The sequence below is a fragment of the Grampus griseus genome (assembly GCF_964374135.1).
Source record: "Grampus griseus genome assembly, chromosome: 2".
Classification (NCBI taxonomy): Eukaryota; Metazoa; Chordata; class Mammalia; order Artiodactyla; family Delphinidae; genus Grampus; species Grampus griseus.
In genome coordinates this window covers 86,520,980-86,540,934 of record NC_139018.1, presented here as the reverse complement: position 1 = coordinate 86,540,934, position 19,955 = coordinate 86,520,980, and the positions used below count along the sequence as shown (strand labels likewise).

General features: G+C 49.0%; 1 protein-coding gene across 1 annotated transcript; it reads left to right on the top strand.

The window, feature by feature from the left end:
* Nucleotides 1-441: 441 nt before the first annotated feature.
* Nucleotides 442-14,832, top strand: TGM5 (transglutaminase 5; the record flags this gene model as incomplete). The annotated part of the gene is given in 13 exon segments (XM_082649395.1): nt 442-445; nt 3,838-3,954; nt 6,682-6,820; nt 7,468-7,480; nt 7,484-7,571; nt 7,677-7,738; nt 7,742-7,916; nt 11,988-12,076; nt 12,078-12,342; nt 12,861-13,000; nt 13,002-13,022; nt 14,393-14,526; nt 14,679-14,832. Coding segments are annotated over 13 exon segments (1,401 nt in total).
* Between the last annotated feature and the right edge of the window lie 5,123 nt (nt 14,833-19,955).

Below are 19,955 nucleotides of genomic sequence, written 5' to 3'. Positions count from 1 at the left end.
TCTTGTAGCCGCCCTAAGGACGGCCATCTCCCATGGATCACAGCATCCACGGGGTCCGCAAAAGGCAACCCCGCCGGGGGCCTGCTTCAAATGCGGAAAAGAAGGCCACTGGGCTCGCCAGTGTCCCAATCCCCAACCTCCTTCTAAGCCCTGGCCCAGCTGCGGGCTAACGGGCCACTGGAAGAGTGACTGCCCTACGACTGGCCCTCCCTCAGCGTCTCCACGCGGGGGGCAGGCCGACCCAACAGCATTACCATTCGAACTGCTGGGATTGGCTGACGACTAACGGCGCCCGGACTCGAAGACCCCCATCACCCTCGCCGAGTCCAGGGTAACGCTACAGGTAGCGGGTAAGTCCATCTCATTTCTGGTGGACACGGGGCTACCTATTCGGTCCTGCCTACTTATTCCGGGCCAGTTTCTCCTTCCCAGATCTCGGTCATGGGTATTGATGGCAAACCATCCTTCCCACTCCAGACCGGTCCACTCCCATGTCATATCGAAGGACTCCATTTTACTCATTCCTTCTTAGTCATACCATCCTGCCCAGTTCCCTTGCTAGGCCGAGATGTCCTTTTCCACTTAGGGGCCTCCCTCCAGCTGGTTAGACTTGACCCTAAGGTCCCCTCCTCCCAACTCCTGCTTCCTCTTCTCGGCCTGTCTCTAGAACCCTCCCCCTCCTATCCCCCTCTTCCAATCACACCGAACCCAATCAATCCCCAAGTCTGGACATATTTTCCTATCAGTACATTTTTTTTTTTTTTTTTTTTGCGGTACGCGGGCCTCTCACTGTTGTGGCCTCTCCCGTTGCGGAGCACAGGCTCCGGACGCGCAGGCCCAGCGGCCATGGCTCACGGGCCCAGCCGCTCCGTGGCATGCGGGATCCTCCCGGACCGGGGCACGAACCCGTGTCCCCTGCATCGGCAGGTGGACTCCCAACCACTGCACCACCAGGGAAGCCCCTATCAGTACATTCTTTTTAATAGCTACGATCACTCCACTGTTTGGATGTACCAAATGTTTCTCATTAGTCCCCTACTTATGGGCATTTTGGCTGTTTCTAGTGTTTGTCTTAGATAGACAAAGCTACGGAGAGTGTCCCAGCACCACATGTCTGATAATTCCCATCCTCTAAATCTGCCTGGGGGCAGGGGTAGTTCCACAGGCATGCAGACACAGTGTGGGCAGAAGGAAGGGCGAGCCAGGAGAGGAGAGCAGGAAGAAGGGCAGGGAGGGATGAGAGTAGGGAGTGGGTCTGGTGGGCTTTGGGGGCAGAGGCCAGACTCAACCAAGCCTTACTTCTGACTTAAAGGATGCTGAGTAATATTCCATTGTATATATGTGCCACATCTTCTTTATCCATTCATCCGATGATGGACACTTAGGTTGTTTCCATCTCCAGGCTATTGTAAATAGAGCTGCAATGAACATTTTGGTACATGACACTTTTTGAATTACGGTTTTCTCAGGGTATATGCCCAGTAGTGGGATTGCTGGGTCATATGGTAGTTCTATTTGTAGTTTTTTAAGGAACCTCCATACTGTTCTCCATAGTGGCTGTACCAATTCACATTCCCACCAGCAGTGCAAGAGTGTTCCCTTTTCTCCACACCCTCTCCAGCATTTATTGTTTCTAGATTTTTTGATGATGGCCGTTCTGACTGGTGTGAGATGGAATATTACTCAGCCATAAAAAGAAACAAAATTGAGCTATTTGTAATGAGGTGGATAGACCTAGAGTCTGTCATACAGAGTGAAGTAAGTCAGAAAGAGAAAGACAAATACCGTATGCTAACACATATATATGGAATTTAAGAAAAAAAATGTTATAAAGAACCTAGGGGTAAGACAGGAATATAGACACAGACCTACTAGAGAATGGACTTGAGGATATGGGGAGGGGGAAGGGTAAGCTGTGACAAAGCGAGAGAGAGGCATGGACATATATACACTACCAAACATAAGGTAGATAGCTAAGGGGAAGCAGCTGCATAGCACAGGGAGATCAGCTGGGTGCTTTGTGACCGCCTGGAGGGCTGGGATAGGGAGGGTGGGAGGGAGGGAGACGCAAGAGGGAAGAGATATGGGAACATATGTATATGTATAACTGATTCACTTTGTTATAAAGCAGAAACTAACACACCATTGTAAAGCAATTATACTCCAATAAAGATGTAAAAAAAAAAAAAGGACGCCCCCGCTTCCCTTCCTCCCTCTCCCTCTCCCCCAACCTTATCCCCAGGGGGCCTGCTGGGTCGTGCCAGAACCCAGAACCCTCAACATCTCTCACCACCTCTCACTGCCCTGTCGCTGAACGGCTCAGAACTCTTACCTATCAGCCCGGTGAAGAGGCACTGCCACTGAATCAAGGAGGACAGCTGTCTGTCTCTCTGTTCTCCCAGTCTCTGTGTCTCTCTTACACACACACACACACACACACACACACACACACGCATATCTCCCGGCCTCCAAGACTAGGGGTTTCAGACTTGTACTGAGGGCCCCCCTGAGCTGTGGGGAGGAGAGTGATGCCTGTGCGGCCTTCTCTTTTCAGTCTTGTGCCCCACCCAGGTCCCAGGGAGAACCTATAGGGGCTAGGGATTGGTAGGGGCTGAAATCAGGATCAGTGGCTCCCCCATCACCACGGCCAAGATATTGGCTGGGGAGCCCCACACACCCTGTCTCAGGCCACTGCTGCTCCCCACTATGGAGAGGGATGTGTGTGCTCTCAACCATGAACCTGCAGCTCTCACCACACTGGTCCAAAACCTGATAAAATGCATGTCAGCCAGGAGTCCTTCTCCACCAGCGACGCCCCCCCTCAGACTGTGTCTGAGGCTGCCTCTGAGGAAGGGGGGAGGGTACCATCACCTGAGGCTCAGGCAGGGCTTCCAGACAGTTCCAGGACACTGCAATGAGGACATCTGCCCCCATGGCCTTTTGTTTGTTCATTCTTAACTTTAAAGAGAAAATTCTTTTTATATCATAAAAGAGACATGTTCATTCCAGAAAATCTAGAGAACACCAATAGGCAAAAAGAAAAAAAATACTGCTACCATCTTTCAGAATAGGGTTCAAAATCCTCTGTTCATACACATATGTTTATAACAAAAGTCAATTCGTGACCTACACATTATGTAACCTATTCAAGCTTAATATATCAAACGTAGATTTCTGTCTAAATATACAATTTTGCACCCATATATTAATAGTGTACAGAATTCTGTGATGGAGATGATCATTTAACTAGTCCCTAAGAACAGGGCCTTTAGGTTGTTTCCAACTTTTCAGTGTTATAAACAGCACTCAGATGAGCAGCTTAAGTATCTAAATCTTTGTGCACTTTCTAAATACTTTGCTTAGAATAAATTCCTACAGAAGGAATGCTGAGGTCAATGCCAACCCCTAGGTTCCAGTTTTCTCATTTCCAACCAGGACTAGTTGAGTGTAGCAGAAAGGGAAGGGAACATGGACTCACATGGGCTCTGTGTTCAAATTTCACTCTACATATGTGTGGTTTGGGCAAGTTACTTATCACTCTGAGCCTGTTTCCTCAACCTTGAGATGGGGCTAGGAGGTAAATGTACTCTGTAAACCAAGAAATTCCACCAAAGGTAACTTTTACTTCTACCCCATGTTCCTATTGAGCCTGTTGCTGGTGTTGATGGGGGGTAGGGGATGGGCCTCCCCAAGACGCCTCACTCATGCCCTTCTTGGAGTCACCGGGTTCTCTCCCCAGAGCTCAGTTTCCATGGCCCTGGGCCTTCTGGGGGTGGGAATGGAACAGGAAGGGTGGCATGGCTTTTCTGCTTTGTGTCCTCCCACTTTGATTCCCAGGAGACGCTGTCTACTTGGACGGTGAACCCCAGAGGCAGGAGTATGTCATGAATGATTACGGCTTCCTATCAAAGGAACAAGAACTGAATCTGTCCCTGCCCCTGGAACTATGGACAGGTGAGTCTCAGCCCTGTTCATGGCCCATCCGGGCCCTGGGCTCCTAGGGAGAGGGGAGGAGGACCAGATGGGAGGGTGCCCTTCATGCAAGCTTCACCCAGAACTGCTGACAAGTGGGGACTAAACGGCACCAGGAAGCTGTGAGACATGACCCCACAACTTCCTGGGAGCTAGGGGAGCAGCCATAGAAAGTTGGAAGGTGTTCTTTGCTGATCACGTCTGATTAGGACAACAGGATTTAAGGGGCAAGGACAGCTGAAGGCACACACTCAGGAATTCCACTAAGTAAGAGGGTGAAGATGAAGGGACAACAGTGACAACGGCCATGATGGCGGCTGGTTTTTTGTTTGTTAACTGTGTTTCCAGCGGGGGCCCAGCTGCCACGCTTACTTAATCCTCACAACACCAGGCGACAGTCCCTAGGGTCAGTTCTGTCACACTGAGGAAAACTTGTGCCCGGAACATCTCATCCAGAAGCACAGCTGATGAGCAGCAGTGCGTCTCCCTCCCCATTACTATTTGCTCTTTGGTTATTTGCTTTTGAAAATATATATATATATATATTTATTTATTTATTTGGCTGCACAGGGTCTTAGTTGGAGCACACAGGATCTTTAGTTGCAGCATGTGAACTCTAAGTTGCGGCATGTGGGATCTAGTTCCCTGACCACGGATCAAATCCGGCCCCCTGCATTGGGAGCGTGGAGTCTTAGCCACTGGACCACAAGGGATGTCCCTAGTTATTTGCTTTGATTACGTATCTTTTTATTATAAAAGTAATACAGGGATTTGCCTGGTGGTGGCCCACATCACAAAGTGTATGAAGAACCCAGCAGCAAACACCTCACAGAAGAGGGCCCACAACACAAAAAGGTGAGGAACCCAACATGAACACACTCAAACCAGAGGGCCCACACCGTAAAGGGGATGGGAACACAGCAGGAACCACCTTAAACCAGAGGGCCAACATAACAAACGGGATGTGAATCCAGAAGGAACCACCACACACCAGAGGGCCCACAACACGAAGGGTATGAGGAACCAAGCAGGAAGCACCTCACACCACAAGGCCGATATCACAAAGGGGATGAGCAACAAAGCAGGAACCACTTCACACCACAGGGCCCACATCACAAAGGGTATGGGGAACCCAGCAGGAACCAACTCACACCAGAGCGCTCACATCACAAAGGGGAAGAGCAACAAAGCAGGAACCACTTCACATCAGAGGGCTCACATCACAAAGGTGCTGTGCTGAAGTCGGAAATCACCAGAATCGACAAAAGATTCAAGACATTCATTCACCCATCCAGCAAAGATGCACTACGTTTCTGCAATACAGACCTGCCTTGTATTGTTAATGGTTGCATAACGATAAAGCTGACTATCACACAATCCCTGCCCTCAGGAAGACAGACTCATAAACAAATCATTACACACCATGTACCATGTCTAGTAGAGAACTCAGAGTGCCATGAGACCAATGACCTGTGCTCAGGTGGAAAAGTGCCCATCCCGCCATGTCTGGCAGGAGTTGACAACACCACTGGCACTTCATGAATTCATCAATCATGGTGAAGAATGGAGGCTTGCTCCTTGATCTCCCTGCCCACCCCTCCTTGGCATGTGCTCTTATTACCGTAAGTGTTATACACCCTCCTGACTGTAATCTTAACATAAATGTGCCCATGCAATGCTCCTGAGTCACTTGCATGCTCTCGGCTCACTCCTGTCTCATGCTCCTTCAGTGGCAGCTTTTCCCACCTTCACCCTCCCCTCCGAGGCGGTCCTGTGTCACCTCCACCTACAATTCACTGTCAGCTCTGCTCACTCCCTGCCCTCCATTCCTTGCAGATCTGTGCAGACCTGCCGTTCCAAGGAAGTGCATGCTCCCCCTTTGGGCTTCTCTGCATCCAGGGATGTGTCCCCACCCCAGCCTGGAAGGGCTTTGTGCCAAAATATAAGGAGCCTAAACTAAAATCTATAAGCAAATAAATGCTTAATATAAATAAGTATCTAAACTAAAAATTATAAACATTTTAAAATGAGAGTAGTATTTGTGAAGAACCCTTAGAAATATCTGTATTTTTTGACTCAGTCATTTTACCTCTTGGAATCTGTCCCAAAGGGGGAAAAGTAGAATTGATCTACGGAGATGTCCATCACAGTATTATTTACAACAGGGGAAAAATTAGAAACCAAGCAAATGTCTAAAAATAACCTCTGCTGAAGTGAAAAAAAAAAATATGTGAACCCATAACAATACCAAAAAATGGGAGAGGGGGATTGAAATGCTTTTCTTTATAGAAGAATGCCAGCTAATACAGGTAGAAGAAATGATAGTGTTAGAATATAATCATTTTGGTACCACCAGTATAATAATTAATTCAGGCAAGGATCATCAAGGATGCTTGTCAAGGCAAGTCAAGCTGCTGAGTCTTGCCAAAGGAGGCATGCCTCTCCCACCCTGCTGGCTGGGGCAGGGGAAACCAACACTTGCTAGACCCTCTATTGGCCCTGGCAGTGCTTGTCTGAGCAACCAGCTGCCTAACCTTTGTGTGGAGCCCCAGGGAGAGGAGCTCAGGAAGGTGGGGAGGGAAGTTGGAAGTGTCGCCAACCCAGTGCCCCAGACAGCTCCTGCCTGCCAAGTGCATGATTTCCCTGAGCCTAAGGGAGCTAAGTCCAGGAATCCACAGCCCACAGGAGATTTTTCTGTCCTTTCTACAGTGATGAGGTGCCTGCGGATCCCCACCCAAGTAATCACCAACTTTGACTCTGGCCACGACACAGACGGAAACCTGATCGTAGATGAGTATTATGACAACACAGGCAGGACTTTGGAGAGTAAGAAGAAGGACAGTGTCTGGCGAGAGACACCTTCTCTTTCTAGGGCAAACCCTACCAGCAGGAAGCAGGCCAGGACTGTACCTATGAGCCTGCTGCCCTCTCATGCCTCACCCCCATTTTCACCAGCCCCAGGGCTTGCTAGCCCCAGCCCGAAGGCTGGGAGGCAGCTGAACACAAATACGATGATTTTCTGAGTCTAGAATTGTCACATCACAAGAGCTCTCTGCCCTGGGGGAGTTTTCCCCTTTGTCACCTCCTTCATTTAATACTCAGCCTGTGGCTCTGACCACAGGAGGGCCTGAAGTCTCACCTCTGGACACAAAAAAACCTCTGCCTCTGTGACTGCTTCTGTGAGTCAGCAGCACATACAGGAAAGGGCTTCAAGGGTCTCTTTGAGAGAGAGTGAAGGGTTTTTAACTTCCGTTGCCTCTGGAAACCTTCACTCTTATTTACAAAGAGAGGAAAGCTCTTTTCCAGGCAAGTTGAGGCTCACAGGAGGAAGAGCGGTCACCTGTCACCCACGGAGGGGTGCAGGCCTGTGGTGCCCTGTCTTTCTATCTAGCCGTCCATCACACATCGCCCCCTGCCTTGCTCCAGAAAGAACTTGAGCATCCTAAACTCTCCCTCAGCTTCATCTGACACCCACTCCTCTGGCTTCTCCCTCAGGAATTTCCACGTCTAGAATGAGTGCTGGATGGCCCGGAATGACCTCCCTCCCGGATACGGAGGCTGGCAGGTGCTGGACGCCACACCTCAGGAGACGAGCAACAGTGAGGCTCTTGGGAGGACAGGCAGAGCCCACTCCCACAGAAACAGACCCGACTCCACCCGGCCCTGCAGCCACAGCCCACTGAGGCACCCCTGTTCCCCTTTAGGCCTCTACTGCTATGGCCCTGCCTCCATCAGAGCCATCAAAGAAGGAGAGGTGGATCTGAAATAGGACACAGCCTTCGCCTTCTCCATGGTAAATGCTGACTGCATGGCCTGGCTGGTCTTTGGAGGGAAGGAGCAGAAACTTCACCTGGACACCAATTCTGTTGGCAATTTTATCAGCACCAAGAGGATCCAGAGTGATGAGCGGGATGACGTCACGGAAAACTGCAAGTACGGAGAAGGTACGACCAATCCCTGTAGGCACCTTCCCCACTACCCCAGAGAACCTCTCTGCCAGCTGGGGCAGCCCTCTGGGGTGTGGATGGGCAGGACCCAGGCCCACTGTCTCCTCAGCCCTACAGTTTTTTGTTTTTTGTTTTTTGTTTTTTTGCGGTACGCAGGCCTCTCACTGTTGTGGCCTCTCCCATTGCGGAGCACAGGCTCCAGACATGCAGGCTTAGCGGCCATGGCTCATGGGCCCAGCCACTCCGCGGCATGTGGGATCTTCCCGGACTGGGGCATGAACCCGTGTCCCCTGCATCGGCAGGCGGACTCCCAACCACTGCGCCACCAGGGAAGCCCATCCCTTCAGTTTTAAGGTCCCAGTTGGGGTGTCCCCACTGCCTCACTTCCTCGCCCACCACCACCCCACTCCCCACAGGCCACTGAGCACCCTCCACAAGATGGTCACATTGATTGCAGGGCCACTGACAGGCATCCCATCAACAGTGTATGAATTCCTTGCGCCTGCCTTCCCGAAAAATCAGCCTCCCACTGAAGGTGGCAGGGGACTGAGTAAACTCTCTCCTATTAATTTTATTAATTTCATTTAGCTTATTGTTTGATTCATGTTCCATTGGGTGTTTGGAGGACAGGCCAGACCACAGCCAGCACCGAGGCCCATGTAAGGCCAAATGTTCACTCCTACGTCCACCCTATGAGGATGATTCTGAGAGATGGGAGCCCTAGCAGGGTCTTCTGACCCAAGCCAGCAAGAGCAAGGGGCATCTACATCAGTCAGCTGGACTGATTCCTGGAAACTGAGATAAACCACCAGTTTCAACCACCAGGGAGCCAAGCAAAAATATGCAGTCCAAGAGGGCCAGAAGCAGGGTGAGGGGCAGGACCCGAGCAGGAGTGATTCATGACTACACAGGGTGGGGGCAGGGGTACCTGAGGTTCCTGGGAGCGCCAGCAAGTGGGTGTCTGTGGTTTGTCTGTGTCGGCCTTTGGGGCCAACACAGGGGAGCTCCAGAGTCTGAGCCTGAGAGACAAGCACTGAACACATCCAAGGGTACTGGCGATCATCTCCTCCACCCCCGTTCTCTCTGTGGCTATTTTGGTGGGGGATCCTGAGGACAAGTGGTTTATCACTGAGGAGATTCAAGAACTACTGGACAGGTACATGTAAAAGTAAGAGATTAGATCACTCCCTAACACCATACACAAAAATAAGCTCAAAATGGATTAAAGACCTAAATGTAAGGCCAGAGACCATCAAACTCTTAGAGGAAAACATAGGCAGAACACTCTATGACATAAATCACAGCAAGATCCTTTTTGACCCACCTCCTAGAGAAATGGAAATAAAAACAAAAATAAACAAATGGGACCTAATGAAATTTAAAGCTTTTGCACAGCAAAGGAAACCATAAACAAGACCAAAAGACAACCCTCAGAATGGGAGAAGATATTTGCAAATGAAGCAACTGACAAAGGATTAATCTCCAAAATTTATAAGCAGCTCATGCAGCTCAATATCAAAAAAACAAACAACCCAATCCAAAAATGGGCAGAAGCCCTAAACAGACATTTCTCCAAAGAAGATATACAGACTGCCAACAAACACATGAAAGAATGCTCAACATCACTAATCATTAGAGAAATGCAAATCAAAACTACAATGAGATATCATCTCACACCAGTCAGAATGGCCATCATCAAAAAATCTAGAAACAATAAATGCTGGAGAGGGTGTGGAGAAAAGGGAACACTCTTGCACTGCTGGTGGGAATGTGAATTGGTACAGCCACTATGGAGAACAGTATGGAGGTTCCTTAAAAAACTACAAATAGAACTACCATATGACCCAGCAATCCCACTACTGGGCATATACCCTGAGAAAACCATAATTCAAAAAGAGTCATGTACCACAATGTTCACTGCAGCTCTATGTACAATAGCCAGGACATGGAAGCAACCTAAGTGTCCATCATCGGATGAATGGATAAAGAAGATGTGGCACATATATACAATGGAATATTACTCAGCCATAAAAAGAAACGAAATTGAGCTATTTGTAATGAGGTGCATAGACCTAGAGTCTGTCATACAGAGTGAAGTAAGTCGGAAAGAGAAAGACAAATGCCGTATGCTAACACATATATATGGAATTTAAGAAAAAAAAAATGTCATGAAGAACCTAGGGGTAAGACAGGAATAAAGACACAGACCTACTAGAGAATGGACTTGAGGATATGGGGAGGGGGAAAGGTAAGCTGTGACAAAGTGAGAGAGAGGCATGGACATATATACACTACCAAACGTAAGGTACATAGCTAGTGGGAAGCAGATGCATAGCACAGGGAGACAAGCTTGGTGGTTTGTGACCGCCTGGAGGGGTGGGATAGGGAGGGTGGAAGGGAGGGAGACACAAGCGGGAAGAAACATGGGAACACATATATATGTATAACTGATTCACTTTGTTATAAAGCAGAAACTAACACACCATTGTAAAGCAATTATACTCCAATAAAGATGTAAAAAAAAAAAAGAACCTACTGGAAGGAAGGAGAGGGAGGCAGGGAAGGGGAGAAAGCCAATGCAGAGCACCTTGTCAGGCGGGGTTAGCACCGTGAGCTGCTGGGACTCAGTCCTGCTGGGGGCCCTGCCAGTGGGGTGACCTGGGAAAATGCAGGACGAAGAATGCTGTTGTCTAACCGTGGCCCAAATTAGTTGTTGTTAATCTGAAATCCAAATGAAACTGCCCTGTATTTTTATTTGCTAGATCTGGCAACCCTATCAGAGATTTAGTGTAAAGTGTAGAACAACACCGCAGATTCATCCCACCCACGAGGCAAGGGGCCTAGGCTCTTCATCCACCAACTCCTTTCAGTCAGGGGTTGAGGGCTGCTCCTTAGGGGGCGTAACTTCCCTAGCACTCCTGGCCTGCTCCACGCATGGGCGGAGTCAGCTCTGGTGGCAGAGAAAGCCACAAAGAGCCGCAGGTGCTAGAATTTGAAATTAGGGCACGTGGGCACTGACACAGCAAGTGCCAAGGAGATGTGAGTGGGGCACTGACAGCATGTGCTACAGAGGTCCACAGGGTTCTGCTGTGAACTTGGGCCGGGGGGCCAGGGGGTGGTTGGAGCTATTTTCCAGTGGGCCTGAGTGTCCTGTTCAGTCAGATAGCATTCTGTCTCCTCCCACTGGACTGGCAGAATCTGGGGGTCGAGCAGCCCACAGATGAGCTAAGTCTGATTCACACCTCTCTGGGCTCACTCTTACTGAAGCCAATGTTGCAAGATCCTCTTCTGCCTGGATCCAGGCTTAGAATGACCCCAGAGCGAGGGGAGAAGAGTGGCCTCAGCCTGGGGAGATTGTGGGGTTGCACTGAGGGGACCAGTAAGTGCTCAGTGAAGGCAGCTGCTGGGATTATTAGGGAAGCACGGATGAGTGTTCCTGCACATCCTGGCCACAGCGCCTGCCGCACATCCTGGCCACAGCGCCTGCCCAGGACTGAAGCCTGGGTACTCTGGAAACTCGGCTTCCTTAATTTCCTTTTTTTTTTTTTTTACCGTAGCTTCTCAGTTTCTCAATTTCCAGGAATTAGTCTTCAACTGACCCATAATTTGGTCCTGGAGCAGAAAATCACACCATGTCCTGTTGTCTTTAAGGTTTATTCCTCTGCATTGTGAGCCTTCATCTTTCCCTTGGGGAACACGGGATAGAGTCCAGTGGTCGTGAGCACAGATTTTCACGTCAGATGAATTTGGTTTCCACTTGACTCTGCCCTGTGCAAGCTGTGTGACTTGGGCAAGTGACATGACCTCTCTGAGCCCCATTTTCCTCATCTGTATATGGAATGATAATAATAATAGTAATACATCTCTCTCACAGTTGATATGAAGATGAAAGGTGTAAGAGCTCAGCAGAGTGTGACTCCTGGAAAGACTTGATGACTAGTAAGGAGCCTTTGTTATTGGAAATGAAGGTTTTAACACCCTGGTGGAGCCTTCACGGAGGGTGTTCAGCCAAGGTTTACCCTCTGGGTCAGCCTGGCCCACAGCTGGTTCTGTGCTCTGTCCTCCCAGGTTCCCTCCAGGAGAAGCAGGTGATTCTGAAGGCTCTTCAGAAGCTGAAGCCTGGAAGGTCCCAAGGCTCCCTCCAAACAAACTTCCAGGTCCATGCTGCCAAGGGACAGTCCTAGGAGCCTTGCTACGCCTTCCCTTCGGCCCAGTGATGTTGTCCAGGTCTCCCTGAAATTCCAGCTGCTCGACCCACCCGACATGGGCCGGGACATAAGGTTTGTCCTGCTGGCCCTCAACATGGCGCCCCAGTTCAAGGACCTCAAAGTGAACCTGAGTGCCCAGTCTCTGCTGCATGATGGCAGCCCCCTGCCCCCATTCTGGCAGGACACAGCCTTCATCACACTCTCTCCTGAAGAAGGTATGGGCTCTGGGTATGGGCATGGGGACAGTCTGTGAACACAGTGGCTTATGGAAATGCCAGTGGGGTCAAGCCAGCCAACAAGGGTTTGGGGGCAGACCCCTGTGACACTGGTCTTCCTAGTGTCCCCTCCAGCACAGAGTCTTCCTCCTTCCCTTCCTTCCTTCCCTCTCCCTCCCTTCTCCTCTCCTCCTTCTGTTTCTTTCCTTTGTCCTCCTCCTTCTTCTCCTCCAATCCTTTCTTTACTACTTCAAGGAATATAGCCTGGGTTAGTGGGGAAAGCCTGAGCTTTGAAGTCATCCAGACCTTGGTTACAGCCTCAGTGCACCCATTTACCAGCAGAATGACCCTAAACAAGCCATTTCACCTCTCAGCCCCTCCATCTGAAAACCGAGTACCTACTTTACTGGGGATCAGTACAGGTTGGCCCCCTCCTCTCTGTAGAAGGGTCCCCAGATCCACCCAGGCCCAGCTGATTTCCCCAGCGAGTCTCACCTCATCCTGTGTTCTCTCCCTAGCAAAGACCTATCCCTGCAAAATCCCCTATTCCCAGTATGGCCAGTACCTGTCCACAGACAAGCTGATCCGCATCAGTGCCCTGGGTGAAGAGAAGAGCAGTCCCGAGAAGACCGTGGTGAACAAGATCATCACCTTAGCCTGTCCCCGGCATCATGATTAATGTAGGCAAGAGCGCTGCGTGTGACCTGAGGGCTCCTTGGGTCCAGCTTGGGCCGGGGGCGGTGGGGGAGCCCCCTGAGAGCTTGCTCAGGAGAGCAGCCCCTCCTGTCCCCTGCCTCTTCTGTGGCCTCCAGGAACCTCCCACCAGGAGCGGGAGGTTTATCTGAACACACTCGGTCTCCATCCTCTTACACCATGAGAGGCCTTCCCCAGGGTCAACATGAGGAAACACGGGCTCAAATGGGAGGGTCCTGAGAGGGGGAAAAGCACTGCGCGAACAAAGGTCAGCTTAGGTTTGACTTGCCATTTCCTGGCTGTGCATCCTTGGACAAGCCCCTGGGCTTCTGCATCTTGAACTGTCAATGATGGGATTAGACCAGATGGCCTCCAAGGACCCCTCCTTCTCTGACATTCTGGTGGGGAGACTTCACAGGGCCCTTCCTGCCAGTGCTGTCTCCCCAGTGCCAAGTAGCCCCCTGGACCCTGCTGAGTGAGCCTGGGGTGCCCCCTGGTGGGGTGTGTCTGGCAAGCCCAGCCACTGGAGTCTGTTTTAGGGAGGGTTTCCAAAGGTGCCTTCAAGTTTCCTGAGGCTACTTCCTTCTCTCTATGCCCCAAATGATCCTTTGCTCTTGACTCACGCACTGGTGTGAAAAGAAATCAAGCCAGTCTGGGCTTCCCTGGTGGCGCAGTGGTTGAGAGTCTACCTGCCGATGCAGGGGACGTGGGTTCGTGCCCCGGTCCGGGAAGATCCCACATGCCGTGGAGCGGCTGGGCCCGTGAGCCATGGCCACTAAGCCTGCGCGTCCGGAGTCTGTGCTCCGCAACGGGAGAGGCCACAACAGTGAGAGGCCCATGTACTGCAAAAAAAAAAAAAAAGAAATCAAGCCAGTTAAGATAAGAGGGTAGGAAGGGATGGAGTCAGATTGCAAAAAGAAGAAACCAGCAAAAATTGCCAAAAAATATTCTATCCACTCAAATTATGCATGAGAATCCTTTGGGAGCTCTTGCTTATTTCACACTTGGATGAAATCCTTGGAGCAGAGGAAATATTACTGGAGACTCCCAACTCATCAGACCTTTCCATATGCTGGGCTGAGTAGAAATATTTTACACAAACATCCATACATGTATAAGTGAAGTAAAAGTTTCATGTAACAACATCTTTTGTGATGTACACTGATATTCTCTTCTATTTCATTTTTTTTAAATGTTAATGACAACCCATTAAGTTGTCCATAGTTGGAAAAACACAGGCCACGGAAATCCAGCTCTTCAGGAACAGATCTAGGGAACAGTGCCCTCCATAAATGCCTGGTGAACCGGGGGATGAGACTAATTCTCTGCTCCCTCCTCTCTGGATTTCCCTGTTCAGGCTTTAGGAGCAGCCATTGTGAACCGGCCACTCTTCATACAGGTGATATTTTCAAACCCTCTCTCGGAGCAGGTTGAAGATTGTGTACTGACTGTGGAAGGAAGTGGTCTCTTTAGGAGACGGCAGAGAGTGCTGTGAGTGCTCCGCCCTCCCTCCCATCTTATCCTGGGGGTAGCACTGTCCTTTCTGGACACAGGGAAAGGGGAGGCCTGGTTGCTGCGTGGAAAGGGACTGTGGGGTTATCATAATCCTATGGTTTTCTGACATTCTCCTTTCTCTGCTGCAGCATTGGAGTCCTCAAACCCCATCACAGAGCCAGCCTCACTCTGGAGACTGTCCCCTTCAAGAGTGGCCAAAGGCAGATCCAAGCAAATCTGAGCAGCAACAAGTTTAAAGACATCAAGGGTTACAGGAACGTCTATGTAGACTTTGGGTTATAAATTCTGGGACAATGAGGTGGACACGTAGATGTTAAGCTTCAGGGAAAGAGCAGGTTCAAACGCAAGCTGTGCCATTCCCCACCCAAACAGAGGCTTCTCTGGGCTCCGACGTGAGCAGCAGAGAAATGCTGGCAATGGATAGTCCCCTGGGCCATTTGCACAGCTCCCCAGGACTCTGTTAAGGGCCCAGGAATTCCATGGTGTCCCGCCCAGAATTGTGAGATTGGCCACGCAGTCCAGAATTGTTGGACTTGGCCATGATTTACTGATCCCCAGATGTCCAGAAAAGAAGAAGACTGGCTGAGCAGCTCACTGTCACTTTGTCATTGCAATGGCTACTTCCCTAGTACCAATAAACTTCAGCCCTCATTCTCATCTTTGTGCCCATACAGTCATCACTTCCCCCACAGCAGCTCCCACCTGTTCCCTGGATTCTGGGAGTCTCCTACTGTTCTACTACCTGAGCTCACTCACTCATTCAAGAAACATTTACTGAGTGCCTGGTATGTGCCAGGCACTGTTCTGAGTGTACAGGATGAAGTGGTAAATAAAGCAAAGTCCCTGCCCCCCTGGAGCTTACATCCTGCCGGGGGGTGGGGGAGACAGAGAATAAACATGTCAACCAATAAGGAAGGCGCTTACAGATGGTGTATCAGTCGTGATTGAGTTAGGAAAGCAAAAGGTGTTTCTACATGCTACTATCTTTGTGACACAGAAAAAAGTCTGGAAGATCTCTCACTTGGCCATCCTTTGAATCCCTTCCCAAATCACATCCAAGAGGTCCCTCAGTCTTAACAGTTCCAACCCCTTGGTTGAAAGTCCACCAGTGCGTTGTGGTCTAGCATGGCCCTGGGATGGCTGTGTTCCAGGGAGAAAGCCAGCTGAATAATGCAGTGAGGTAGATTTTGGGTAGGGAATGAAATACTCTCAGACTTTTCTATTGGTTGCAGCTTGTGTTTATGGTCCTACTGAGCACAAAGCAACTGCAAGCATTATCTCCTCTGGGACACACCCACTTTCTCACAGCAATGCGAGAAGCTCTGCACAAAGGCATGATACACCTGCCCTCTAGGAACTGGCTACCTGACTGAGTCAGCTGTTTACGGTATATATTAAATGCACACATTAAATTAAAAAGTTAAATACTTCTATTATATATGAACAAAAGGGTAAGTGCAGTCAATCAGAGAGAGAGGAGAGGGTGTGGTGGGAATTACAGAGTAGGTTGATAGCCATGTTAAAGAGAGGGCTGAGAACCAGGAGAATCCTGGCAGCATGGAGCTAAAGGCAGCCTATAATTATTTTTTCTATAATTATCATCTGACAATTATGAAAAATGGCTTAAGGAAAACATCATGGAGGGGAGCATCTTACAGAGACAATGACCTCTGAAACACTTAAGCTACCGCACTTCCAGACTCTTTCACAAATCCTGATTTTTTTTTTTTTTTTGGCTGCCGCACAGCATGCGGGATCTTAGTTCCCCGACGAGGGATCAAACCCCTGCCCCCTGCAGTGGAAGCTCAGAGTCCTAACCCCTGGACAACCAGGGAATTCCTACAAATCCTGATTTTAACATCATATTCATTTACTCTTTTCCTCAACAAATATTCACTGAGTTTCTACTAGGGGCCAGGCCCTGAGTTAGGCACCAAGGACATAAGAAGGACCAAGACTCGCCCTCATGGAGCTCAAGTCTAAGCATATCAAGAATGAAAAATAAACAGGAGGTTACAATACAGAGTGGTGAGAACCACCATGAGGGTGAGTACGGGGTGTTGTGGGAGCGTGAGGAGGGGCAGTTAGTCCAGTCTTACAACTGTGGATCAAGGAAGACTTCCTGGAGGGAGTGGCATTTAAGCTGAAAGCTAAAAGCCCAGGAGTTAGCCAAATAGACTCAGCGGCGTTGAAGGGTTGGGGGTGGAGTAAAGCAGTCAGGAACCGCATGTCACTGAGATGGCTAGAGATCAGAGCAGGATGGAGCAAGTTGCAGGAAAAAAATGTGGCAAGAGCCAGGGGGTGAAGAGCTTCAGGTGGCAGTCTAAGGAATTTGGACCATGATCATCTTCAGGCATCTGTTTCCTCTAAATCTTGATTCATAGTCATTGCCTGCGATGTCAATGCTTAAAGTTGATCCTATTTTGCAGAGCTGAGCAGACTTCATGTGATTTGAGAAGTATTTAAAGGACAAATAGTTCTCCATCCTCATCTGTCACAGGACCTTGCAATTTCCATCAGAGTCACTCTGATGGCCTTGGAGTTAAGGCCTTCCTTAAGGCCTTCCTTGAATGTCAAGGTTGTCTTTCATCTATTCATTTAACATAGGAGTACCTATGTGTAGAATATTCTAGGCCCAGGGGATAGAGCAGTAAACAAGGCAAACAAGGTCCTCCCCCATTCATTCTCAACTCCTAACCCCCAACCCCTGCCAGTGGAATTCAGCACTGGCAGACCTCAGAGATATTGCAGGTTTGGTTCAAGACCACTGCAATAAAGCAAATATCACAATAAAGCAAGTCACACGAATTTTTGGGTTTCCCAATGCATATAAAAGTTATGTTTACACCATACAGTAGTCTATTAAGTGTGCAATAGCACTGTGTCTAAAGAAACAATGTACAGTCCTTATTTAATACTTTATTACTAAAAAATGCTAACTATTATCTGACAACACAGGGTTGCCACAAACCTTCAATTTGTAAAAAACACAATGTTTACAAAATGCAGTCAGTAAAGTGCAATAAAACGAGGTGGGTCTGTACAAAAGTCTAGCCGCAGGCACAAAGGAGCCGTGTGAAGACTTGTAGATGCTGGAAATTATGAATCCCGTATGTGCTTCCACAAGTTTCAACCTCACAACACCTATGAGATCAGTATTGTTATTATCCCCATTTTGTAGAAGGAAAAACTAAGTGTCAGAGAGAGTTAAGTGATTTGCTTAAGGCCTCAAAGCTTGAAAGTGACAGAGCCAGACTCAAACCTAGGTCTTCTAATTCCAAATCCAGGGTCTTTTTTTTTTTTTTTCCCAGCACCACTTTCTTGCTGTAGGTATTGACATTAATAACATCATCTATCTTCTATCAATCACCTTCCCCTGTACCTGCCAGTCATATGACCTACATTACATTAACTCATTCTCATAACAGTCTTGCAAGATAGATATTATAACTCCCATTTTATAGAGGAAAAACCTGAGGCACAAAAGTGTAATGGACATTCATTGATTGTTCTCGCCTTTCCTTTGGTGACAGCATCCCAGCTTCTTCTGGAGGAATCCCTTTGTTCCTCATAGTAGCTCTGGTAGGTCTGTCAGCCAAGGCTCCCTGCCTTCCTCTAGCCAAGAGGTGGGCATGTGACTTACACTGGACCAGACGCTTCTCCTAGGACTTTGGCTGCAGAGGGAAGTGAGCCAGAGAAGGCAGAGACTTGGACCTGATCCATTCTGGCAACAGAGCCCCAGAAAGAGACCATCCAGCAGCTCCTGCTTCCTAGACCTCCTGAGCTGCCCTGGATTCCACCCTTCTGGTTCTGAGCTTGGTCCTCCTTTTTCTATCAGTTCTAGGAGTTCCCTCAATTACTTGCATTCAAAAGACTTTATCTGGTTCAGAGAGATTAGATAACTTGTTTAAGATCACACAGCAAAGTCATTGCGACTCCAAATTCCCACTATACCATGCTGTCCAGTGCTCCTAGAAGTCTGCCCTTTGGTTCTAGGGGTGTCCTTGTTAGTGCCAGAAACGAACCTGAAGTTCAAGGAAGTGGCAGAAACCCTCATTCACCCCAACCCTGTAGATAACAAAAGAGGCTGAGGCTGGCAGTGTGGAAAGGGCAGGCAGCAGCAAGAGCTAGACTTTGTTTCCCAGGCCCTGCTCCTCCTTTGGTCTCTGGCATGATGCTTCAAGGCCCATTGCCCAGCGTTTCTCCCTCACCATCTGCCCACTGACTAGCAGGGAAACAACCAATGTGCAGAAAGTACTGCCTCTCTACCTGCCCATAAGACCCAACTTTCCAGTGTCTGGAAAGCACCTGGTGCCAGCTTTGGGCCTGCTGCTTTTTCAGAAGTACAGACAAAAAGAATTTGATTGCAAAGTGCTCCCAGCTTGCCTCAGACCCATAGGATGGGACCTGGCTCCAGACTGTACATGAGCACAGAGCTTCCTAAGGGGAGGCAGGCCAATTGCTGGGGATAGCAAGGGGGTTCAGTAAATGCTTGAGCTGGGACAATATAGGAATCTGTGGGAATGTGAGAAAGAGCTCTGTCACTTCACCAAGTTAGAGGGAGAAGGGTCAAGATTAGAAACAGAGGGGGAACGAAAGGCTGATTTTAGAAACATATTTTTTACATCCATTGTACTTGGGGATTTTCTAGTTACCTTTTGGTACTGATTTCTAGCCTAGTTCCAATCCGACTAGATTACTCTATCTGATTTTAATCCTTTGCAATTTGTTGAGACCTGTGCTGTGGACCAGAGTGTGGTCCATTTTGACAGATGTTTCATGTGCTCTTGAGTGTGTGTTCTGCAGTTTTGTAACGCATGTTTTTTTTGTTTGTTCTATAAATTATTAAGAGAAGTGTATTAAAATCTCTCATTATGGGACTTCCATGGTGGCGCAGTGGTTAAGAATGTGCCTGCCAATGCAGGGGACACGGTTCAAGCCCTGGTCCAGGAAGATCCCACATGCCCCGGAGCAACTAAGCCTGCGAGACACAACTACTGAGCCGCGTGCCACAACTACTGAAGCCTGCGTGCCTAGAGCCCGTGCTCCGCAACAAGAGAAACCACCGCAGTAAGAAGCCTGCACACCACAACGAAGAGTAGCCCCCGTTTGCCACAACTAGAGAAAGCCCACACGCAGCAACAAAGACCCAACACAGCCAAAAATAAATAAATAAATAAAATAAAATAAAATAAAATCTCCCATCATGGGACTTCCCTGGTGGTGCAGTGGTTAAGAATCCGCCTGCCAATGCAGGGGACAGGGGTTCGAGTCCTAGTCCAAGAAGATCCCACATGCTGCGAAGCAGCTAAGCCTGTGCGCCACAACTACCGAGCCTGCGCTCTAGAGCCTTCGAGCCACAACTACGGAGCCCACTCACCACAACTACTGAAGCCCGTGTGCCT